Source organism: Hippoglossus hippoglossus, chromosome 7, assembly GCF_009819705.1.
Source record: "Hippoglossus hippoglossus isolate fHipHip1 chromosome 7, fHipHip1.pri, whole genome shotgun sequence".
Taxonomy (NCBI): domain Eukaryota; kingdom Metazoa; phylum Chordata; class Actinopteri; order Pleuronectiformes; family Pleuronectidae; genus Hippoglossus; species Hippoglossus hippoglossus.
Genome location: NC_047157.1, coordinates 22052584 through 22078965, shown reverse-complemented (window position 1 = coordinate 22078965; position 26382 = coordinate 22052584). Strand labels below are relative to the sequence as shown.

At 40.9% G+C, this 26382-nt stretch overlaps 2 protein-coding genes across 3 annotated transcripts; both read right to left on the bottom strand.

The window, feature by feature from the left end:
* Positions 1 to 850: 850 nt before the first annotated feature.
* zgc:66479 (uncharacterized protein LOC327541 homolog) lies at positions 851 to 5849 on the bottom strand. Of its 2 annotated transcripts, none has more exons than XM_034590181.1 (6): positions 5307 to 5849; positions 3570 to 3794; positions 3307 to 3506; positions 2796 to 2949; positions 1501 to 1858; positions 851 to 1415 (listed from the first exon to the last, which is right to left on the bottom strand). In XM_034590181.1, coding segments are annotated over exons 1-6 (1218 nt in total). In that variant the 5' UTR covers positions 5586 to 5849; the 3' UTR covers positions 851 to 1413. The 2 variants fall into 2 exon arrangements, with proteins under 2 accessions (XP_034446072.1, XP_034446073.1); XM_034590182.1 differs by having other exon boundaries at positions 2811 to 2949; positions 5307 to 5846.
* A 1928-nt stretch (positions 5850 to 7777) lies between these two features.
* Positions 7778 to 24305, bottom strand: LOC117765012 (immunoglobulin-like and fibronectin type III domain-containing protein 1). The gene is made up of 24 exons (XM_034591214.1): positions 24199 to 24305; positions 22883 to 22948; positions 22012 to 22071; positions 20956 to 21078; positions 20662 to 20801; positions 20396 to 20495; positions 20193 to 20235; positions 19894 to 20065; positions 19375 to 19579; positions 18840 to 19112; positions 18283 to 18744; positions 16742 to 16864; positions 16337 to 16441; positions 15150 to 15274; positions 14052 to 14193; positions 13584 to 13877; positions 12739 to 13035; positions 9816 to 9995; positions 9580 to 9708; positions 9151 to 9459; positions 8927 to 9012; positions 8639 to 8831; positions 8257 to 8553; positions 7778 to 8173 (listed from the first exon to the last, which is right to left on the bottom strand). Exons 2-24 carry the CDS (start codon positions 22917 to 22919, stop codon positions 7803 to 7805), a joined length of 4266 nt encoding a protein of 1421 aa, XP_034447105.1. The 5' UTR covers positions 22920 to 22948; positions 24199 to 24305; the 3' UTR covers positions 7778 to 7802.
* Positions 24306 to 26382: the final 2077 nt, after the last annotated feature.

Sequence of the window (26382 nt, the reverse complement as noted above, 5' to 3'; positions counted from 1 at the left end):
CCTGCAGAGTCGTCACATGTTCAGCTTCGGTTTCACACATGAGATGTGTAGAAGAGAAGTCCAGCAGCTGCTCTCTCAGACTTTAGACTCTCATTACTTAGAAACTGAAGCCATGAGGTCTGACAGGGAAGGAACAGTCGTCCTGTTTGGTTGATGTGGAGCTGAACCTGTTTACACCCCCCACACTTTTCACATGTTTTCCACTGGTTTGATGAACTGTTGCACTATAGCCTCTCACGTAGCTCTGCAATTACAGATGTGAACAGTTAAACCTGGATTAATCTGAAGTCGAGGTTTAGATTCTTCTGGTTTTCAACATTTTGAAACTGATGTCAAAGACGTGGTCTTGCATCATTAGCTGCTACTTGTCGGCCATCTTCTGCCTGAACATGTTAACTAAGGTATGGTCAGTTTAGGTCGGATTGTTTTTGGGCTCGTTTTCAGTAAAAATCACATATCTAGAGAACAGTTTGTCCCTGAGGTGCTTTATGAAGCTCTTCTAGTTACATAAAATACCTGTGGTTATTTATTAAAAGACCCACAACGACACTAAATGGTCTGAACCTACTATAAAATGCATTTTCTTATAAATAAATGTTGATGAAACCAGTTTTGGGAGGTTCAAGCTTTTAGACCTGTCTGTAACTTACAACACTGCAGGTTAGTTCTGTGTGGCTGGAACTGAAACTGATTTTAAAAAAAGTGCAAAAAAAAGGCCAAACTACTTTAAGAAATCCTTCGATTTTAAGTGCTGAACTACAGATATGTACTTTATAAAGTAAAAAAAAACTATCATCTACAGTTAGTAAATACTTTAAACACATTCAAGACTTGTTCTTCTTTATCTTTTCTGCTTTTTAAGTTTTCCTGTGTAAACACCTGGGATTCAATAACTTTTATTCTGCATTTATCTTTAATAAAAAACATTTCAGGCAGTGACAACAAGACACATATTTCATGTCAGAGAGACAGGCTTTTCTTATGGCTTCAAGTGCACTGATAAACAGTTCTTGTTGTGTCATTGGTTTGCAGTTTTCCAGTTGAGTACAGACCTAACCCTGACAAAAAAAAAAAGTGCAAGTTATGAAGAGTGGAAAATGCTCTATAGAAAGACAGTCACTTTGTATGAATTAAGGCTTCTGAGATCGTTATTGGCAAGTAAAAAAATCCTGAATTAGTCGTTTTTCAAACATAAACAGCCATGTGGTATTTCATGTGCACGTTTCAGCTCCAGCACAGTGAATGAACTCTTCTGGTTTTCGTCTGCCTTTCAAAGAGCAACCACACAGTGAAGACTGCACCTAAACACCAGCAATCTATAAAGCCTGCCTAGAGTATTCGTCTTATTGTTGACAGTGTCTTTAGACTGAGAAAAGTTCCCAATCCTCCTTGGTTGAGTATGTCCAGAAAAACCTCTGTAAAACATGAAAAAGGAAAATGTCAGGAGATGTAAGAGTTTGGGATTTATCATTTGCAAAAAATCCATTATTTATCACTTACATTCATCCTGCGCTAAAGCATCATTTTCTAAAGGCTCCTCTTCCTCCTCTGCCTCCTCCAGCAACGGTTCTTCCTTCTCTTCCCCCTCTTGCGGATAACCGACCGGCGACCCCTCCAGAACGTTCCCTCCTTCCGATATTTCCTGGCTCTCCTCTTCCGTTTGTGTCGTCTCCACTTCCTCCACCTCCTCCTCCACCTCCTCCTCCACCTCCTCTGCAGGAGCGACAGGGACCTCCTGCTCGACAGGTGCGACGGGGACCTCCTGCTCGACAGGCGCTTCCTCTGTAGCAGCTGCTTCTTCTTCTTCTTCGATGACCTCTTCCACAGGCTCTGCAGCGGCTTTCACCTCAAGCGCCAGCTACGGCAAGGAAAGCAATAAAAATGTATTAGATCATAATAGAGTGTGGACACTTTACTGGTCTGGCTGTGTAGGTGTCTAAAGGAGGTGCAGACACACACAACACTGATCCATTATATATGAATGCATGTGTTGAACCATCGGAGAATCCATGCAAGGCAATTAATTCCAAGTTAATGACATGGAAATCTCATTTTTGTTCCCTCTTGGCACAAAGCGAACAGGAATAGTAAAGAGACCACGTGTTCTGACAGTGTGTGTGTGTGTGTGTGTGTGTGTGTGTGTGTGTGTGTGTGTGTGTGTGTGTGTTGAGGCATCTGCCATATACCACACATATAATGTAATGAATCAAAATAGCCTCTAACTGTCTATTTTGAGCACTTGTTTTATACCTACTCAGGCTTTTAAATATGTGACCTATTTCGGCAGGACTTTTTCACGAAAAGAAACCCAATCTGTTTCCAGACCTCTGAATCGCCACATGTATTCTCAGTATTCAGTATGAATGGCTATTTGAGCCAGATGGATAAAGAATGGACCAATCAGAGCAAATAAATGTCCTCTGCTACCTTGATCTATTAATAAAAAGTAGGGACAGAAAAAGCGAATACAGACACGGTTGTGTGAGATGTTTTAAAAATCACAAGCAGGGATAATAATTCTTAATTTGACAGCAATTGATGTGAGAAACATCAAGCTAATGGCTCCTAACTGCTCCTGGCAACTGCAGCTTGAAAACCATGCTGGTATGACGGATGCATATGGTTGGAAACTGGAGTGTTTATCAGGCTTAATCTTTGTGCTTTCATACTGTATTTTGTTCTTTTTGTTTATTTTTAAATGTTTTTATGCATTTTTTATTTCTGTAAAGCACATTGAATGACCTCCGTGTATGACAATGTCTTGTCCTGATCCGATTGGCCTTTGTGTCGGTTACCTGGGTAACTTGTTCCTGAATGTTCTCCAGCTGAGCCCTGAGTTCAGAGTGCAGACTCTGGGCCGCTGAGTTCTGTTCCTGCAGATTCTCATGCACCGCACTGAGCTGCTCCTCCACACTGGCCTGCTGGGACTGCTCATTCTCCAGCAACCCTCTGGAACACAGAAAACATGCACGATCACAGACTGTGTGGACAGATAACATGCATGATATTGATTAAACAGAGTTAACTGAGTGGGGAAAAAAGCAACATAACATTGCCTGACATGTGCAACAATGGTGTTAACACAAGCTTCAGAGAGATGGAAAATTATGCAATCCATTCAACTCCAAAATCAGCAATACTCTAATCAATGTTGACACAGATCACAGTGTGAAAGTGAGCCCTCCCAACACTGGCCCAGAGTGGGAAAGAGACACAGACAGAGGCGGTCAACAGGGATTTAACAAAGTCAACATAAAGTCAAGGGTCAGAGGAGGCGAGATATTTTCTCTGCTGTTTTTCTTTTACCTGACAGTCGCCACCTCCTGCGTGCTGGCCTTCAGCTGAGCCTGTTGGGCGTCCACTTCCAAATTCAGTTTGAGCAGCTCGGCAGCCTGTTCGATGAGGGCCGTGCCCAGTGCGGTGAGCTGCACCTCTTTCTCCTCCAGCATGGACTCTGCGGCTCCCAGGCTCCCAGTTAAGACCTCCACCGTCTGGGACAGCTCCGTGCTCAGGGAGGTCAGACCCTCCACCTGCACCCTGACGTCCTCGAACTCCTCGCTCTTTCCCATCACCATGGTCTGCAGCTCGCCCAGTTGCTCCAGGGAAACCGTGGCTTGCTGCATCTCGGCCATGCGGGTTTTCATCTCGGTGTGGAGGGACAGCACCTGAGCGGGGAGGTCCGTGGTCTTCAGCTGCTCAGCCGTAGCCAGGGCCATGCCCACCTGTTTCTGGGCCAGTGCATAAGACTCCTCCAGTGCAATCAGACGGTTCTCCACACTCTCCGACATGTGCTGCTGAAAGGAGACACACAGGAGAGTTGCTGACTCAAACAGATCCAAAACAAGGGGAATTATACATTACATCATTACAAACTATAAAATTTTATTATAAATCTTAGAAAATCATATATAAATTGTGTTTCACAAGTTCTGAGATGCAAAGGGTGGTTTTATGTCCAGGTTTTTATGGACTTAATGGAAATTAACTCAAATTTTATATTGCTCCCACCACATCCAAGTACTTAAGTGCCTAAAATAAACTGAGTATTGTCCTCAGCCAATTCTACTTGTGTATGCACAGGCTGTAGCAGCAAAGAATTTTATCATTTTAGTAGAGTTAGTTTAAATTCTCGTTGCATCATAAAACATCTGCTGTCAATAAATCCAACGCTCCAGGAAGGAGATGTTTGGACCCAAAACCTGAATCTTGACAACCAATCAGGAAGAGCCTTGCATGAGCAGCTCAGTAAAACCTGTCAAACTTGAATCAAAATAAAACAAACTTCATATGAAACAAACTATAGCAAATACTGCAGTTGTTGCAGAGAATAAAAAGGATGCATGAGGAAGAACGTGATTTTTTTCTCCACTCACCAGGACCTAAACTCAAGTCACTCATGGCTGAAGTGTACGAAAACTTCGCAACTGTACTGGCAAATGTGTGCGTCACGAAATCAAAAACTATTAATTGCTCATACTGGAAATATTTCCCAAACAAGACTGAGCTGGTGGGGCAGCTTTCATGCTCTGCCACGCTGCTTCACCTGCAACAAAAGGTGAAGTTGCATAAGAGAAGGAAAAGGACGGAAGGAGTGCATTTGTTATAATTAAAATCGAGTTCCCTTCAGCGATGCCTGAAGCAACTTATAGTTTCATAACATCGCCTCAGACAACACAGACCTCAGTTTGTAGTCACTTAACAGGTTGGGTCACTGCAAAAACTAGAAATTTAAAAAATGCATGGATGCCTGCACCAGTATGTGGAATGCAAATGAAACAAATCACCCCTGCCTGACCTGATGGTCTGCACCACAACCTCTGAACTGGTGTTCAGTGTACAACCACAGGCTAAATTTAGCCATGGCACACTGTGCTCTCATCTATTATTATTTCACACGTTCTCTACTGGTAAAACACACACGTTCCTTAGTAGATCTAACATATTTGAGCAGGTGATAAGGTCCGTGCAGTTGTAGGTCGGGTGTAATCCCCAGTACAAGCGTGAGCAGCTGTGCGGATGTTAGAAATAGAGTTTTGTGTTCACTCCACTGAGGCTCTTGGCATTTAGAAATCTGATAGAGGCCTGCGCTTCTTAACTTTCCATGCTTGAAAGTGGCGACATGCAACTGCTGGCATGTCCTGAGGCCTGCTCCTTCTCTGGGGGGGGTGCAAAGCATATAACCACTTTAATAAGATTCATGTTGTCTTAGTATCAGGGTGAAGCGGAGGAGGAGGAGGAGGAGGTGTGTGGGGGGCGTGTGGTGCAGCTGATCTTATTCTGATCAGCTGCTGGTTTCGGGTCCTTACCTTATCACTGGACTGTCGCATTTCTTCATGGGAGGACTGGAGCCTCACTACCTTCATCTGCATGGCCGTCAGGTTGTCTGTCAGGTGGGTTAAAGTTTCGTGCTGCTGGAGAACCAGCCACGCGCCGGCGGCACCGCCGGCCACGATCATCAGGAATAAAACCAGCAGCGCCGCGTAATTACTCCCCCCGGCGCGCGCCTCGGACTCGACCACTTCATTCTTGAAAAAGTTGTCTTCGTTTTTGTGGTTGTTCTTCGGTTTGCGATGCTTGGCCGTCATTTCCACCCCCAGAGAACACCGTGTTCCAGCCGGACGGAGAGGTGCTGTTCAAGGAGAGCGCAGGGTCAGAGACAAAAGAATCGTGCGGGGAGAAAAGCGCACGATTTACGCAATGAACCTCGTTTCGCTGCTATATAAAAAAAGCCTCGCGTTAATTCGGCACGATAGAGAAAGCGACTTCTTGATGGTGAGCAGCAGCCGGAGAGAGGAGGAGAGAGGGAGGCGTGCGCAGTGGGCAGCGTGCTTAGTGGGCTCGGGAGGAGCAGCAGGAGCAGGGGGCCGGGCCCGCACGGGGAGTGGCTGAGCCTCCTCCACCATGTGCGCTGCTGTCATCTAATGAGAACACTACACGTTTGTCCGCTGCTATTTTTACTGAGGCCCTGCAGCGACTATGTACTACACACACACACACACACGTATATGACTCAGCTGTGAGGGAAGCTACTGGCTGTGGAAGAAGGAACAGTTTGTCCCGTTTTGGGTCAGACTGAGTTCTTTGAGTGTGTAGCTGTAAAACTGTAATTCTGTGGCTCAGGGCAGACATGAGAAAAAACACTAGTCCTCAAAGGTCACCTTCAGCTTCAGATGTCAAACTGACATCAATACATGTCTTTCTGTCTGTCTGTCTGTCTGTCTGTCTTTCTGTCTGTCTGTCTTTCTGTCTTTCTCTCGTTGTTTCTTTCTTATAAAAGACCATGCACCACCATTAACCCTATATTGAACCATAACAGCAAATATTACAGTTTAAGCTTTCTTTCTTTCTGTCTTTCTTTCAATAGACCTCGAGCCATCATCAATGTTACAGTAACACCTGGGACTTTCCTTGTATATAGGTGAAAATAGATAGATAGATAGATAGATAGATAGATAGATAGATAGATATAAAAAGAAGTATAAAACATAGACAATGGTGTTAAAAAAAGGATAAAATGAATTAAAAGCAAGATCATAGAAATAAGTCTTGAGTTGTTTCTTAAAACTATCAACAGAAGTAAAAGGTTGGCAAAAAAACTATTGAACAATAACAGCAATTGTGACAATTTTCTTTCTTTTTTTCTATCTATCTTTCGCCAGATTGTATTGATTCCATCACTGTTAATGCAAATAAATCTATGGTCTAATATTGATAATTACTTTATTGATAGTTTCATAACACTTTATAGTCCCCTCGTATCTATGGTTCACCCACACAAATGTTTTCAGTTTGATTGTCTGATGTGTAGAAACTATTTGAATGACGTCTCCTTCACCTCCCTTCTTCTTGCATGTTGTTTTGTTCAGGACAGGAGAACGCTGCATCATCCTAAAGGTAAAATCCCATCAGCGTTTTGCTCTGTCGTGTCCTGGGTCACAAAGTAATGATGTGATGTGAGAGTTACAGTGTGGGAAATAGGTCAGTATTGATCAGAGCGATCACAAGCTTTACAGGCTGTGAGAAAGCATTGCTGCAATCTGTAATTTGGTGGTGTAACCATGGTGATTAAATGGGTTAAATCAATCAACTTCAGTGTTAAACTGGACAAAAGTGAATTGTGGACTGTGAGGATGAATACATATACTGAAAACTGTATAAGTTGTCTTTAGGTCTTACTTTTGTACAGTTTTCTTTGTATGTTACATTTTCTAAACAGAGGTAGAATAAAGAAAATAAAAAATAAAGTTCAAATGTAAGACCTATACATTGAACCTGCTATAATTTCAATCATATCGTGATGAAAATTGGTTTTATATGGATATTTTATTACAATATTTTCATTGTCATTTGTCAAAATGTCTCACCAGTTGATTATGTGCTAGTAGATATAGTGTTAATTGTCTGGATGATGAAACTCATGAACAAACAGACCCTTTGGAATAATGTATTTACCCACAGTGTCATTTCTGTACCGTATCTGCTCATATCAAATCACAACAATCACCACGTTCTGCAGTGATCCTCTGACTTTCATCATCAAACACACTGAACCATGCAGGAGAGCAATGTTTCATTTGTGAAATAATTTTATTTCTATTTCAGAAACACTCAAATACCTCATTTTGTTTCTTATTACAGTTGGTGAAGTAAATCCAAGCACCACAGCTACTTCAATTCAAATATTTAGTATGAGAAATGTGAACTTTAATATAAATCGTGCTCAGACTGTGATGTCCTTAGCTTCTTCACTCTGTAAGGAAAAGAGAGAAGTGATTTAACATCATGTTGTGTGCTTTCCTTTCTCATCTATTCTTTATATTAAAGTGCAGTTGTGTTGCTGCCTCACCTCTGACACTGAGGACGGTGGAGCTTTCAGCCCGGCCCAGGTCGTTCTCTGCGGTGATGGTGTACTCGCCCACGTCTTTGGGGCCCACGCGGAGGATCAACATGGAGCACACCCCGCACGTGTTGGAGATGTAATAGTTGGTGTTTGTGTTCAGACTGATGTGGTTTCGATACCACGTGATTCGAGGGTTGGGGTCTCCCTTCACTGCGCAGCTCATGTAGCACTCGTAGCCCTTGGGTGCCGTGTGAAGCTTCAAGGGGACGAGGAAAGTTGGAGCACATCGCAGATCACAGTCCTTCATGGTCGGTACGTTCACCACAAACTTTTCTGTAAGAGAGGAGTTACAGTGATATTATGTTTTATCTCAGAGGTTAATATTTTCCCTTTAAAGCTGTGATATAAGAACTCACGTTTCTTCTTCTCCATCCCCCAGGTCGGTGACTCCGAATGTGCCGATATGCCAATGTCATTTTTGGCATAGACGCGGAAGTGATATTCCCTCCCGTGCATGATATTGCAGACTGTGACCTTGTTATTGAAGAGTCTGTCGGCCACTGTGGTCCACGTGCGTTTGGTGGAATCCAGTTTGGACACCGTGTAGTGGAGGCGGTCATCGCGCTTCTCATCAGGAGACGGTTCCCACATCACCGTCACTGTGCCGGGCACGTTTTCCTCCAGTTCCACCAGACCAGGAGGCTTCGGATCATCTGGAAATACAATCAGATTTTACTGGCTGCAGGTCCTTCAGTAAATATATTGGAAATTGATGTAGCTAGATCTTCTAAATCTAACCTGTGACTCGGACTTCTGTACTGAATGTCTCTTGTCCTGCGAAATTTTTCACCAGGATGGAGTAGATGCCAGAATCCGAACGCTCAGAGGAGGGGATCAGCAACTGAGACGAGCCGTCAGAGTTGCTTACCGTCGCTCGCTTTGCCACTGGCGAGTTGTCCTTTAGCCACATGATAGCTGGCCGTGGGGAGGCCTGGAAGAAAGTGCATTGGTAATATCTTAGTTTATAGGATCCTTTAGGTTTTCCCCCCCTGTTGAGTTTTATGGGTTGAACAATGTGAATCTCACCTCAAAGTGAACTGTGATCCTGACAGAGTTTCCTGCCCTCACTACCACAAAACTCTTCATCCTGTGGTCTGTGAACTTTGGCCTCACTGAAATGAAGAAAAACAATCAAAAAATGGCTTTGGACAATATTTAATTTCAGGAGATTTCGAAAGTGTCAAGACAGAGTGGATTTTCTTCAAAATGCAACCAGCAACATATTCAGTTTCCAAGAAGAGTATTTGTACCTGGTGAGGGCATAGCAAGCACATAGTTGGCCAGCTCCTCAGGTTCACTCTCTCCTCCATCATTAGTCGCTATCACCCTCACCCAGTACATGTCCATGGACTTGAGGCCTTTCGCGCTGAAGGAAGTGGTGATGATCGGGACGCTGATACAGCGGGACCATTCGATACAGTCGGCCTGTCGAATTTCTACAAAATACCCTTTGGCCTCATCCTGTATCCCTGGTTTCTCCTCAGGTTTAGTCCAAATCAGGACCATGTGGGTGTAAGATGTTTCTGTCACCTTCAGGCCTGTAACTTTACCAGGGGGCTCTGGGATACACGTGAAATTAAAAGTCAAGTCAAATGTCATGCAGTGAATGGTTTATGCATACTTTCTTTAATGTGGTATTTGTGGTTTATTCTAGCATGAAAAACAGTTGCAACACTTACGCTTGGGATCCCGAGCATAAACAAACTCCGAGGGGTTGCTAGATTCACCAGGTCCTGAGAGGTTTATGGCAGTTACTCTGAATTCATACTCCATACCTGCCACAACATCCTTCACGGTATATCTCTTCTCTGCAGTTACATTTAAAGAAAGAGCAACAACAAAACCTCACTGTCACAGACTGAAACACTGGCAGCTTGAATTAGGGTGAAATAAAAATAAAAACAAAGAAGCCAACCTTTTATCAGCCCATCCACGGCGTTGACCACAGTCCAGAGATTACTGCCCTTTTTGCGTTTCTCCAGAATATAACCCAGGATACGTGAACCTCCTGTGTTGATCGGTATGTTCCAGCAAAGGTTGATGCAGTCGTCGAAGGCGCTGACCACCTTCGGGGGCGCTGGAGGGCCGGGAAAAGCTGAAGAGTGGAGAAAAATAGGTCATTTCACTGGTTGAAGTTGAAATCTGACAGAATGAACTTTTCTTTTAAACTCTTATCAGGTCACAAGCAGTGCAGTGTTATTGTTATTCTTAATCTTGTTACTGACCATATCGTCCCCTCCCTGTAATGATGACCTCTTAGTTGAGTCTCTACTCTACAAATAACATTTTTGGAAATTGCTGTTACTATTCCAGCACCTTTACTTCAAATACTTACTGCTACAGGCTCATTAGTTTGCCATATTTACTGTTTTCATTGTTTCCATGTATTCTAGTCCATGTTCAGGGAATTTCCCAAATGCATGAATTTTTGTCATGTGCCCTTCTTCCCCCTGTTAATCACATTAAATGCTCTGCTTTATATATCCAAAGATACATTTCCACACAAGTGGACTATAAATATTTATATTCTGCTCTATTCTAAACGGACAAATTGACTATATTACTGTCACTTAATTTAAAAGAATGACACGATTGGTATTTACTCATTCATCGTAGATGCACAATGCATTGGAGAGGACACTCAGTACAGACCAGGCTAATGGCTAATGCTGCACAGCAGGGGGCAGCATCGACACTGAATCAGCTGATGATTAAAAATATATGTTTTTTAAACAACAGATCTTTTTTGTGTTTTCATAAATACAATAAAGATAAAGAGCAGTGAAATTTACTGTGTGTGTTCTCACAAATTGCATAAAGGTTTTAACAAATCCTCTCTGAAAGTCTCTGCTGGTATTTCTGATCTTCTGTCCCCTTATAGTCCATGTTTGCCATTCATCAATCCGTCCATCCTCTCATCCAACCATCTATCCATCCATCTATCTATCCATCCATCCATCCTCTCATCCATCCATTCATCTATCCATCCATCCATACTCTCATCCATCCATTCATCTATCCATCCATCCTCTCATCCAACCATCCCTCCTCTCATTCATTCATCCTTCCATCCTCTCATCCATCCATCCATCCTCTATCCAGGGTCAAGGGGCGGGGCTGGAGCCATTGCGCGAGAAGCAGGTTACGCCCCCTGGACAGGTGGCGGGCACGTCGCAGCGGCACACCTGTGTCACGTGCACTGATTCAGTCACCCGTCCTCATCCGGGTTCAAACTGTGTTTAAGACTCTCTCAGAGTTAACAGAAGGATTTAATCCAGTGTGTGTGGATATAAAACGTCTCCCGAGCAGAGGTGAGTCCTTCAGAGGTGTCAGAGTCTGGTTTGATGAAGACAGCTGGTGAACCAAGTTGGTTTTCATTTGCTTAAACATTAAGGCTAAAGCTAAAAGCCCCAAATCTAAAACCGTTATTCTCTTAACGACCGTTAGTTTTTTCAAGAAAACGTTGTAAAGTCTTCACCACTCAAATGTATCTCCAGTTTCTTAGCATTTTGTTTTATTTTAGTATGTGAGCATACGATATGAGCATACTAGTGTTTGTTAGCAATGTATGCAAGCTAATGTTAGATATTAGCATGTTGACATATGCTAGCATAGCAGAACGTGCTACCAGACGACCAATGCTAACGTAGATTAGCAAACTGGCTTGTATTGGGACTATTTAGATAAATTATTGACATAAGTATTGACCAGTTATCGACAAAAAAATTGATAAATTATTGACAAACTTGTCAGCAGCTGTGCCAGCCTCATTAATTAATTACTCACCTTAAACCAGTAGGTTGAATCAGATAGTTAGTGCTCATTTATCATTGGTCTTAATAGATCCTTTCTGCCAAATGGCTGCCTCATGCTGTAAAGTTATTAATTTTACAATATAAAAAACAGATTTTAGAGGAAAACATGAATCTACGGAGGTGAGGCCCAAACCTCTGGTAGTAAATCTGCAGACATTTAGACAGAAGGGTGACAGACTGGTTTTGATCGTTTTCTGCATTTCCAACAGCTTGTGGAGGAAAAACTGGATCACGACTTGGAGAGGACTTATTTCCGACTTTCACTTGTTTGTGTGGAGTCGCACAGGCTGCAGAGACTGAAGGTCCCCATGGAAAACTAACACAACACACCGACTCCTCCAAGAAAGTCTGTTACATGGTCCTCTTATTCAAGCCGACCTTCAAACAGTAAGTTCAAGCTATTCTCATTTGTCTTATGCTTGTTTTGTTATCGGCCGCTCGCTGTGCCGTACTGGTCCCGTGTTATTGTGCAGTGTCGATTTAAGCTTATGCCTTTTCTTCTGGCTTCTTATTAGTTGGCTGTTGGGCGAGCAAAAGGTGTAAATTGTTTCTCTCTGTGACTGATTTATTGGAATTTCTTTTAGAAGTGGAACAGGACACTTTTTAAAATTGTCTCTCAGGTAGCATTAGGTTTTGGTTCTCCCAGGGACAGTGGTTGCAGTCTTTGTGGGATGTGAAGTGTAACTTTTGCCTCTTTTACAGTCTGACTTTCTTGGCACATTCAATGACAATCAGAGATTTGTATTGCTGGTGAGAAAGTGGCTTCATTTATCATCATGTTTTATTGTTGGAAAGTCGAGCTGCATTTAGCCCTTGTGGTCCTCGGTTTACTGCACATCCCATAGTGTTCACCAGTGGTTTGCACTGACTCACAGCAAGATTGTGTTTGTGAAGAAACTAACGTGTGTCCTGCCTAAGTTTTGCACAGTTTCAGGCTTCAGTGACATTAAAAGCAACATATATATTTATCTCACATTAAACTGTCAGTGAAATCTCAGATGATGTGACATCAGTTTTGCTCACCCAGAGTGCCGGCTTGCATGTCGTCAGTTTCCATAACTCCACTTGTTCCCTCTGCAGTCACCGCTCGGACACGGTAACAGTATTTCCGGCCATGTTCCACTTCTGTATCACGGAAGCTGGGCACACCGGGGATCTCGCCCTTTTTCTTCCAGGTGTTTCGACCCACTTGCTGACGCTCGATCGTGTAGTTAATCACTGGTGAGCCGCCGTCGTCCTTAGGAGGCCGCCACCTGAATTCAATACATGTCTGCGAGCTCTCCATTACCTCGGCAGGACCCAGAGGTGACGTGGGTTTGTCTGAAACGTCAAGACATTTTGACATTTGACAAAGCTTTAACTTCCAGTATGTGAGAACACAAATACCACATTTACACAAGGGACAAATTATTTTCAGTGAAAGATAATTATAGTCATATTTGACATTTGTGTTGCTGGCAGCAATGACAGGTGCAGTTAGATCATAATTGCTTTTGTCAAGCTCTGACTTGCGTTTCCTAAAAAGAATCTTTAATATATCACAATCTCGCTGTCTGAGATTCTGCTTAAAGTAGAACAAGAGGCCATCTCTTGATTGATAGATGGAGGGCAGCAGTTTTGAAAGAAGCACATAATATGTCCAGATTGTAACAGTTATGTTGATGAGCTCTGAAGCGTTGCAGCACACTGCTGTTTGCTGTTCTTGTGCTTTTACAACACCAAAGTACATATGACGATGCTGCTTACTGCACAAATCATATAATTCTAAAAGATACTACTTTCTTGAAGGAGTTGGATGCAGATTTAATCATTACATAATTGATTAGGTAATTGTCTTATGTTTCCGGTTTCGTCCTTCATTCACTCACCAAGCACAATTAGCTGTGAAATGGCCTCAGTGAAGCCGTGTTCGTTCTTGAGCTTGATCTTGATCTCTCCCGTTTCCTTCCTCTGGCACCTGCTGAGGAGCAAGCGGCTGTGACTCGCAAACCTCTCTATCTTTGTGTTGCTGTCATCCAGGAGCTCATCTCCCTCCCTGTACCACTGAATCTTGATGGGCTCATGGCCAACGAAATGCAGTTTGAAGATGGCGTTGTGCCCCACTTTGACGATTACAGGCTCAGTGAAGGCACTGAGGTCCTCAGGGCCAAACCTGGGAGGATCTAAAACAAAGGGGGGCACAGGGTCATTTAGTGTTGAGATGGTATTTAGCTGTTATCTGATTTCAAACTAACAACTTCTAACCTATGGCTAAAAATACAACACAGAATTTTCCCTTTATACTTCTGCTGCATGTCATCAAATATCATTAGTGTCATCATGATGAATTCTCAAACCTTTGACGTTGATCATCGCCTCTGTTTTACGACCATCTGCTTCAAAGCGATATTTCCCAGAGTGCTCCTCCACGCACCTGATTATCATTAATTTATGGATCGCACCATCTTTTGTGATAATGAAATTGTCATCTGGGGATATCTGATAGGAAAGCGGGCACATGACAGATGAAAAGCAGAAACAATTGCGAGTTAATTAGTCATTCAGATCAGAAACGGTGAACGCTCCAAAGGACTTCATGTCCAGCTGTGGTGTGTCCCACCCAGTGAATAAACATCTGCCAGATATTTGAGCTAAATCACAGATGACGACATAGTGTATGAAACCTGTGGTGATTCACTTAAAGTGGCAACAGATTCTCTCTCAAGAAAATAATGACGTACATACTTATTACTTTTAAATATTTTTAGGGTATTTAACTTTTTAAAGAGAGGTGAACAGCAAATAGGAGGAGGAGGAGGAGCAGCAGGGAAACATTAGGTTTAGGACCTATAATGCTGCCAGCCACTAGGGGGCGAAAAGGTGCTTTTGCTTCACTTTAGGGGAGCAGTCATCTTGTCCATCTTTACACAGTCTGTGTTTCAAACTAACACTGGTGTGTTTTCCCATTTTACATCAGTTCATTTGATTGGTGTTGTAGCTGTCAATCAGACTCCAGTGTGGTCTTAGCAACCACATAGCCTGAAGAATATGTGATGTGACCATAAATTAAAAGGCTAAACTACCATTGAATCCATCTGCTGTTAGTGAGCTGATGAGGTGATCACCTGATATTTATATACAACCATCCTTGTAATGTTGTTGTACAAAACACAAGGTTCAGTTGCATGTCTGATCACAAGAGAATACAGGCTACAGGAATGCAGGATGAGGATGGGCTTACCTGTATGATTTAATGCTGACTGTACACATCTTGGTTTGTTTTTAAAATATCAGCGTGAGAACAAAACTGCACTAGATCTAAAGATAGTGAACATATTGTTTTTTTTGTTTGTCTTGGATCAAATGAATGGAAGCAGCTTTAGCTCCCCGGGCCATAGTTTCCTGATGGACGCCAACACGGTGAGAAAAAGATGAGCTTTACCTGCAGGACTAACCTTTTTTCTGTCTCTGAACCAGGCTCCGTCACAGTCCTCACTGCTGAGCTTACATGTTAATTCAGCAGTCTCACTGATGATGGCACTGACATCAGACAATCCACAGATGAACTGGACCCCTGGATCTATCGTAAACAGTTGTTAACTGTCAGGCAATATATTTATAAGATGATAAACCCTCATACAAGGTTGTTTTCTATTTATATTGATACCTTTCCTTTATTATTTTGTTATACCTAGACAGGCTTCATAGTCGAGGGTGTTGTCTTTAATTTGGGGCAAAATGTAGACCTGTCAGTAGCAAATGACAAAACAACTGCAGTTTGTCTCCTGGAGAATTTTGTTGTTGTGGTTAAAAAAAATGAAGCATATCAACATGCAGCATACAGAGCAACCTGATTAACAGTATGCAGGGACAGCAAAAATATCATTGGCATTAATTGATTTCAGTGGAGATCAGAGATTGAAGCATTGTTTTCTGATTTATCACAATTTTGTTGAGCTACAAACCTGATAATTTGAATTTTAATCATAATGTGATTGTTTTTTTACCCAGATTTATTCTCATTCATTGTGCATTGGAATAAAATTAACCTAACCTGATATTCAGCAAATTTGCACAACAGTACTCACCCCACCTTTTCCAGTCATAATAAGTAGGTGTAGGAACCTTTGGTAATGTAATTACTTTCTGATGGTTTGTGTCACAATTCGTTCCATAATCTCAATTCAAATTTTTTTTGATTCAATACAAATAAAGAGGAGCTCTATATTTTACTCCAGTAGATTGTGCGCTAACCACTGAGTGGCTCCAGTAGCGTGGAACAGCCTCTCTGCTGCTGTTAGTAACTATTATCGATGGGCGCAGGACTTTTGAAGTGAAGCAGACGATGGAGTCAGTTATTTTCTTGGCCCCAACAGAGTTGTTTTAGGTGCTATAGCATGTGTTTCAGCTGCTGTCATTCTATAGTGTTGACTATGATCACCCCTGTTAATAAGATATAGAAACATCATATGAATTCATGTTATATATAATCCTGACCTATAAATATACAGTTAAGGCCACTATGTTAATTCATGTATAAAAATCGCAGTAATCAGAGGTTAGACATGGATATCTACAACTCCTTGGTCATTTACTTCTTTATTGTTTGATTACTGTCATTGAGTCACGACACTTTACTCACCAATCACCACGTCTTCTATCAGGGGACCTTGTCTTTTACGCCTTTTATGTTTGACAGCACCAGTGGCATCGCCCATCTCCTCACAGTCACTGACTTCTTTTTCACCTTAATATTCAAACCATAGCTTTACACACACAGTTTAAAAAATAATTTTGCTTCAAAATTAACAGACGCCATATCAATGGTCATATAGTTTGTTGTGCAATTATTGTAAAATCCAATCACTTAACCAGAACATGATTCAATCGTACTGGAAAACAAAAAATGTCTGCCAATACACAACAAGAACATGTTTAGGACTGACGAGTTTGTGTTCCTCAGATAAAAGATCCAGAAGATCAAGGTTATTTTCTGACTAACCAGAAGACGCCTCCATGCACTAATGCACCACTTCCCATCTCTTACCATTGTCTGCGTTGGCTTGCTGTTGTCTTTGCTTTGCACGACGTGGATTCTTGTCTTCACCAGTCGGGTCCTCGTTGTCTTCACTGTCACTTTCTTCATAGTCACTCGCTTGTTCATTTGAATCTGAGACACAGAGTTTGGGTTGTGCTGATTTCACTTAACACCTTGGAGTTTCAGTGTGTCCACTATTTCATTGTTGTTTTATATATTGTATTAAAAATTCTTTACATCTTCAAAAATAAACCAGCAGCAGAGCAACAAAGACTAAAAGACATCTTGCTTAGTTCTCATCCAACCTAAGACATAGACTATTTTTTCACATTTTATTAATTTATTCATTATGCGAACATATCAGCCTTTCCTTACCAATCTGCTGATTCTTTTATTTATTTATTTTTCATCATTTAAAACTACGTTACGCTAATGAAAGAGAAAATGTTGTCATTAGTGTTGTTCCAGATGCTCACTCTGCTTATTGCACTTGATTTCAGGAACCAGAAAATACAACTTTTATTGCTGTTGTTTATTTCTATTATTTTCTTTGCTTGAGTCAAAGCCTGTTGTTTTAATGAAACAATAGGAAAAACAATCAGATGTGATTTGTTGTCATTGTACAATACAAGGAAGTTGAAAAATCACTTACTTTTTCTCAGTACTACACAGTATATCTTAGATGATTAATCTTTGGTCAGTTGTATTTCTGTAATCTCCTCCATGCAGAAAATACAGTGTCTCACCAGATGTTTGATGTTTCCAATGGACCTTCTTTGGTCGCTTTGATCGTTTGCTAGACTTCACTATGTTTCCATCGGAATCTGTCACTTCACTTCGACCTGTGGCAAATATTTGAATCTGGGTTACATCTGTACTTTTGCAGTTGCGCTCAATACACACAACATTCAATCAAAAGAATAAATAAAAGCAGTATATTTTCTACATGTTTCCAGATACACTACCTTCAATGTCTTGACCGTACTTTAATCTTGAATTATCATTGGATTCGCTGAAGTCCTCGCTTTCCTCAGAATATTCTCCTTCATCTGCATCTGGGGTCAGTTATAATAAAATAGTTCAGCTGGGAATTCCAAATGATATCCATCCCCCCCATTATCTATACCTCTTTCTATTCTATGAGGGTCGCTGGAGCCAATCCCAATAACCATGCATGCTCACATTAACATCTATGGGCAATTAAGGGTCTCCAAATGACATGTCTATGGACTGTGGGAGGAACATGGACCCAGAGAAAACCTACACAGGCACGGGGAGAACATGCAAACTCCCACATCCTTCTTTCTGGGAGCTGCCGGTTCTCAATGATATCCAAAGCTGAAATGTATTGTATTATTTATGGTGACTGGGAATCCCCTGTACTGAAATATTAACCAGTTGTGTCTTGTTGAATCGTTCTGCCCAGTCTTCTGCTTTTGAAATAATTAAAAACATGTTTTGAACACACACACACAAGTTATTAACCTGCACCGATTACTCACTGAAGTGCTGATGGAGGAAATGCATTGTTGGGCATAGATCGACTTTACCTGTTACCTTGTCAAAATCCACTCGATCAGATTTCTCGTTCTCGGGGGCATCTACCATCCCTCCTGTTTTTGTTACACACCCGGGAACATTCGATTTTGATGCTTTGCCATCTCTTCTTGAGTTTTTCTTCTTTGCTTTCCCTTTGCTCCCTTTGCTTCCTGTTTGCTCAGACAGGACAGTGGCTTTTGCTGCGTCAACCGTGTCCTCTCCTGCTCCTGCGTTTTTACCCAGACCAGTGATTGCATTTATTTCAGCGTCTCTTCCACCATCGGTTGATCTGCTTTCTCCTTTGACTTGTCCTTTGTCGTACTTTGCTTTGACAGCTGCCAAAACCGTCTCCATCTCCTCCTTGTTTTTTATTTGTTGCTCTTTGGCCACTTTCTCAAGGTCGGTCTGTGCTCCCCCCGCCACGGCTGTTTTACGAGGTCTCTTGTTACCGGCAGGTGTGGGGTCACCGTCAGCTGGAACATGCATGACAACATGACTCACATTTATTTGTGAAAATCATTATCTTCACACACATTGATTATTGCAGCACTGTTCTGTAAAGTGTTACCTTCCACGACCAGCCAGGCGTTGCAGGATACGATGCCAGCCACAGCTGAATAGATGCCTTTGTCCAGCTGCATGCAGTCCTTGATCAACAGCCTGTGGATCAGTTTATGGTCTGACACGGTTATGCTATATTTTTCTCCATCCTCCAGAGCGCTGCCCTTTCCCATCCATGTAATACTGGGCAGTGGGTGCGTCAGGAGACACTCAAAGAGGGCATCCTCTCTTTCTTGGGCTGTAATCTCCTGCATTTTGACAACGAAGTCCACATTTGAAACTGGGAAAAAAGGAAAGTTTTATGTAGTGTAATCAACAAAACTTAAACTAACCATGGTCACCATTTCTATCCGCTGGGGGAAAAGAAATGACTGCACTTCCTACAGTATATGTTTAACAAGTAACAAATGTAATCCTTCCATTTAGAAATTACATTGTTTTAAGAAACTGACAAGACAAGTCAGAGATTGGACACTTTGGACCATTTCATTATTATTTTTTTTTTAAAACATTCAATACCACATTTTCCCCCTTGAACCTACGTTTAAAATCTGTAAGCAGGAGCTTGATTTCTTCAGAATCCGACTGATTCAGGGCCGTTTCGAGGAGGTTGAGCTTTTCAACATCCAGCTGAGTCAGCCCTGGGTTCTCCTGTAACAGGCTCTTTATACTCAAATCTTTTTTCCTCGCAACACCGTTTACATTGTGCTTCTCTGTTGAGTTTTCATCAGAGGGAATCGCACCGTCCTGCCAGATACACAGAGGGGTCACAGACAATTAACCGGGATTGCGGTTAAATTTATTTAAGCAAATGATGTAATGACCTGAAATGAGGGGTAAAAGTTGTTACTAAACGCTTATAAACATTTAAAATGCAATTCAGTTTATTTTTAAATGATCACCTATATTGATCACATTTTTATTACAATGCACATTATGGCTGTTTTGGTGATCTGTGCCATGTCTTTAGAAAAAAGCCAAATTTATCATGAAATGGTTGGTTAGTGTCTATATCGATGATTTAGCTTGAGATGATAGATCCCGTGGGAGAGTTTTCATACCTTGCACTTATTTTGCATCCTCTCCCTCTTCTTCTCCTCTAGTTTCTTGAGAACCATATACAAGTCTGTGACACCGAACTCACTACAGATGCGCTCATAGTCTCTTATGTCAGCATTCAGCATTGCATCCCAGAATGTTTCCTCACTTTCTCCATCCGCTTGCTCTGCTTTACTAGAGATAATGATCAAAACATACAAGCTCATACAGCTCTTATTGTTTATGGCCAAACAAAGGCCGATGATAAAATATATACACATAAAGATGGGTGTTTAATATTATATAATCAGAATATTCTTACCTTTTCCTTAACAGTTTTCTGAAATCGGATGGATTTGTTGACACTGAAAATGGCAAATTCAGTTCAGATTTGTGAATGTTTTTCAGTTATACCATAGATTAGACTGTGGACGATCTATACATTGGTCAGAGTTAGTTGCAATGACATTTGATTTACCATTTAAATAAACCCAGTTTGAAATGCATTGCTTTAGCAACTCTTACCGTCAGTTACACTTAACGTAGCTGTGCAGACGGCTTTGCCAAACTCGTTCACAGCACAGCATTTGTATGTATCAGTGTCGGCAGCAGACACTTTGTGAACCTGGAGAAATAAATAACAGATGCAGTAAACAAATGTTTGAATTTTACACAACAAAATACAACATCTGTACTAATATACAAGGAGGTTTTACTTTGCTGTTAAAAACTTAAAGTAAGAGCAGTATTCACGGGATATTTACTGCATGTGAAAGTATTTATTCACTTACCTCTAATATATACTCCCCAGTTGATTTTTCATATTTAGTCAGATATTTGTCTTTGTCAGAAATATTTCCTTTAGCTCTTCTCCATGACACCTCTGGTTTCGGGTCCCCGATCACCACGGCCTTAAAAACCGCTAATTTCCCTGTGATGTGTGTGGAAATATTTCATGTTTATTTTCACAGTGGCTAACTGTGAAGAAAGTTTATAAAATTTAACATCAATTCAAATAATTTGTTCACATGCCAAACTTATAGGTTTGGATAAATATGTCATTTGTGTTGCTCTGTGAAACTCACCCTCCTTGATGGCCACAGGATCTGGTTTACTCTGGAAATCTGGGGTGCTCTTTCCCTCTGGCAAGCTCACCTCATACTGTGTGATCATCACGCCAGGAGTCTTGGATCTCCTGCGTATGAGGGCTAAAGCCAGCAAAAATATAAAATTATATATATAAATATTATCGTACATTACAAACAAAGCACTTTATAACTTAACCTTATAAAGCAATTCAGCACGGCAGGATTTGACATTTTTCAGATGAAGTGGGGTTTTACTGCCTCTGTAGAATTAAACTTTGCTTTTTGCTCCCATGCAGCCGATTTCACAAATATCAAACATTCTCAGTGATGCTTCATGAGTTGACAGAAACATTTGCTTTTTGACTATTACACGAATGGTAAGTGCTGAAGATGCAACCCTCGATTTTAGGGTAAAATCTAAGGTTTGATTTAAAAAAAAAAAAAAAAACACATGCATGCCTCTGTCATTGTCAAATATATTCCGCTCACAAATATATAAATCAATAAATCTTAACATTGTAGAAGCTTGAAATATGACATGTATGCCAACCTATTAATTAACTAATCCTTTCACCTTTCTACTTATTCAAAACGCTGCAAGTAAGATCAGTGCAATAAATCCACTCTGTGATCCCCGGCATATACCTGCTTTGCTGTCGGGCATTTTGTCATCAGGCTTTTGACGCACAGAGATGGAGGATCACAGAAAAATCAATGAATAAAAACATTAATCCGGGGATTAATGTTTTTATTATTACAAGGGCAGAAATGGGAGAAGCGACGCGCTACCAGACATGTGACTGAGGGCGACTGATGTGATAGAGATATGATGGAGAAGGTAGTAAACAGATAATCCAGGTTATCAACACAAAGACAGGCCACAGGTCACAAGCAAACACGGTATTCAATAATCCTTAATGAATTATTCAATATTTATTCCATGGTTCATAATAATGGATACAGCTCAGCTTTGTGTTAGAGTGCAGTCATGCATGGAGACCTCAAAGGTTTTATATTTGTAAAATGGAAAATAAAATGGCCCTTTCAAATCACCTGACTTGTTGCCAGACACCTCATTAAAATGTTGAATATATCGATGAACCAGGGAGAAATCTGGGTGAAAAGAAATTGCACAAGATCAGTAAGAAGCACAAGGTCAATACTCATTTATAATCATATGTATGTTTATATTCAATAAAAGCAATTAATTAGTTGCCTCATTGAAAATGGCAGGTTATGTCCTGCAGGCATTTCCTTATATTAATGGAAATGTTGTAGATGAAGAAATTATTCTCGTTTTATTGTGGAAAGGAAAAACTAATCAAGGTCTGAATAAACCTATAAGCACAGAGAGGGTCAGAGTAAAGGGCAGCAGACAGGAAGTCTTAATCCACGGATGATTTCTTGTCATCCTGAGTTTATTACCGAATTACCTTTCGCCAACAAGTGCCTCATCTATGTGTCGAATGTGAACTTGCATAGCTCTCATGGATTTTTATGTTTCGGAGAGATACTGTACATCATGTTGTTGGAGTAACTCTCCACTACTGTATACTTTTGTAATGTTAACTGTTGTTTTATAATTGTTTCGTTAAAAAAATAAAATCATGTTTATTGTGTTAGTAGTTGGGGAACACAGGATTACTAAATTCTGTTACAGCAGTTGGTATAATATTTTTCCATCAGGCACTCTGATTATAAAAAAGATTGCTTGTCTGTTTAAATTTATCAGTGTTCAAACTTTAATAAAACCTTGTCAATGCAGAAAACTATTGCAAAATGTCCAATATCTAATCTAGTTATAATCTCTGCCCAACACCAGTGAATTTGCAGTATCTGGACCCCATTGTTGATTACATCAGTACAGATTGAATAGGACTAAGCAGAAGAAATGGAATTGGAATCGGTGATTGCTGTACTGTACTTTGTCTCACACCGGAGCTCTTCCCCCTTTTCCACATTTTGGCAAGTTAACTGTCCAAAGTGTGACCTGTGAAAAGAAAGTGAACCATTAGTACAATAATAAAACCAGACACCTGCGTTTTTTAACTGAACTCAAGTAGTGTATCTACGCTCTGCATGGCTTGCATTAGTTTGGCCAAAAAGGTACAAGTCCTATTTTCCAAATCATGGAAAATAGTATTACAACACAGTATAAGGTAATAGTCAGCGTAATACATTGCTTGAGTTTACTTCATTTACAACAAGAGCAATCTACAACATGCTTTTTTCTAGTTTGGTTTCATATTTCATTATATTTCATAGCTTCGGCAAACCATTTGTCAAAATATCAAATATACCACTAGAATATATATTCAGATATTTACATTATTTAACTCTATGATTGAGTCATAAGTTCAGTTACTCATATCTTACTGCCAGGCCGACTGAATCTGTATATGAGTACATAGATGTAAAATATGTGTGAGATACAAAACTTTCCATCCCAGCACTTTCCTCAGTTTAAAGAAAACTGAAATATATATTTAAAGTATTTAGTTTGTTCTCTGAAGTCAATATTGGAAGCCTTTCTTTTTACTGTTACATACCAAGTATTGTGCAACTGAAAAACAAAGATTATGCACTTATTGCCATTCTCCGGATGAATCTCCGGTTTACAGACTTCAAGACCATGGTCACTCAGAGGTCAAGTCGTACTGAGTGCAAGATAAACACTGATGATGCGCCGCTCCAAAGCTAAAGTTAGCTGCGATCCTCTAATAACCTCATCACTGTCTGACCGCAGACTATTGCTGCTCTGAAATCTCCATTGTCAGAGGTCAGATGCTCAGTATTTGATGTTGTCAACTGTATCTGCACAGCAGTGACATACAAAATGATAATTTGACAAAATTAGGGACAGTGAAGGGAGGGAGCTCCATTTTCCAAGTAATACTGCTCATAAATTTGTACAATATTAAGCGTGTATTTTAACATAGATTGAGAATCAACGGTGTGTGTATGTATATGTATATATACATGATAGAAAACTGAAAGAAAGTATTAGTCTCTCACACACCACCATTCCTACAGTACACAACAAATGAAGAGTGAACTTTGATTGTGTTTCTCTCACTCCTCTCCAGCGTACCATGTTAAATCCCCAGTGTTTCTCTTTCCATCTTTTCACTAACTCAAATCCTCCTGGATATCATAAACAAAGTGAGGTCTGACCCACAGTCACAATGTGCCCTTTGTTCACACAAAGCCACAAACAAATAGAGAGGAAGAGTGGTTTACCTGTCTCCAGCTCTGTCCTCACACCCACTGAGGCTGTGAAACGGGTTTATAGGTTCGATATATACTTGCTGCCTCCTGGGTTTTACTGGATATTCAATCCTTTGGGGAAAACTCGTTCACATTTGCTGTCTGCAAGCCTGTGCCTCAACAGTGGACTTTCAAGGAGAGGCTTCTTCCGTGCAGCCAGATGGATGCTCAAAGCGGGTGGGTTATTATTAAGGGGGAGTGGTGTGGGGGGTGGTGGTGGGGGCACTGCATGAGGTAAGGAGGGATGAATATAGCCAGAAGGAGAGGGGAAGGGCTACCAATGACAAGTTAGTGGTGAAGTGTATCTCTCATTGCAGTAATTACTGATGACAGTGTGCTCATCTTTCACAGAACAGTTGCTGACAAGAAGATGAAGGGTGGGTTCACTTGGTTTGTGGTATCTAATTCTTCTGTTTGACATCACAGATACCTGTCGGAGGAAAGAAGGAGCAAGTTGTATAGATGTACATTCAGAGTGTTAATTGTGTCAAAAGAGCCCGACGGATGAATCATTTGGCCGATAAAAACACATTTCACAGACATGTTTGTATCTGAGTTCATGTTTGCTGATGTGTGCCAATATAAAAAAGACCTTAATTTAAGTTTGATATATTTGTGTTTTCTTTTTATTGGTAATCATTATAGTTATTAATATTGGCTAAAGTTAAAGTTATATTTGTTACCTTCATAATAAAATTTAAAGGGTAAAATATCATGCCGCATTTACATTTCTTTGTCATAAATGTTTTATAAGGATATATTAGGAATTATTGGCAATTTTATTGGGGGACATTTTTGTATTGGAATTTTTTTACTACCTAATATCGGGGACAGCATGGGCCTCCAAAGATTCATGTTGGTTGGATTCTAATTAAAATATACAGATTACACTTTGAGCTGTCACCCTAGGCTGTAATTTCAAATATAGGTAATTTAATGATGACCTTGGTTTGTAGGTAACAGGCATTGTTGTTAATCTGGACTCTGACACTAATACAAGAATGTGGCCGGACGTCAAACCCTATTGGTCTTTGCTGTGGTACGATGTCGAAACCTCCATGTTGAACTTCATCCTTGCTTGGATAATAATGAGTATCACATGTTGTGAACAAGTCTCTCATCCCCTTGTAGGCTGTGCTATAATCATATTACCTAATCAAGGTTATGGCATTTATTTGGTATAAGTTGTCATTGCTCGAAGTTGTGTGTGTGACTTTGGACAGATAAGGTCAAATGAACTATGAGGCATTAAGGCTCTCAAGGTCAAGCACCAGATTGTTCATTGCACTCATCGCATAACTATTCAAACTATGTAGACTTTCTGCCTTTTTAAAATGTGTAACGTGCACCAGCTGCGATGCAAAGGTGATAAACATCAGTGGCTGACTTTAACACGCTTTGTTTTTACAGTTGCTGATCTAATTTCCTTATGGGAGCTGACTATATTTAATTCCTGTTATGTCCTCTCCATGGAAACTTGTTTGTTTTTTTTACCACATTAGAAGCGTGGCTCTTGAAATGGATCCCCTGATTTATTTTTTTTTGTTTAGCTCCACCAATAGGTCAAAATTTACTTGTTCAACACTTCAACACAATGACTACTAAAGTAAAGATCAGGGTTTCGTCCTGTGATAGTGAACAAAATCTGCTTCAGTGAAATGGCACACCATGGAAACTGCCGTGGATGGAATAATACATCGAAAGACAACATGTCGGAGGTGTCTGTCTCAACAGGACGGGCATAGCATCGACCAGCACAAGATACAAAGGGTGCCAACGTCCTGTCATGCTTGTCCTTCCACACGCAGAACCTCTAATGCATCTGAATAGGCTCTTGAGTAGACCTGAGCCCATATAAACCAGCTGGATTATGAATTAAACCCCCCCAGCATACCCTCCTGATATTGACGAAATGTCATGCTGCATAGCTTTCATTCCAGTCATGAGGAACCACAGAGAGCTGCCGCCGAAGTGCTAACTAGACAGCCTGGCTTGACTCCGTGGTGTAGGTTGCTATTCTGAGGGAAACCTCAACAGTGCATCAGCTGAGGCCTTGTCACTCACTCTTCAATGGGGAATGTTCTTAATTGGGCGTCTCTGGTGCATTCTGGCCTGTAAATAATCAAAAATGGCTAATCCCAACAAGCCACGAGGCTT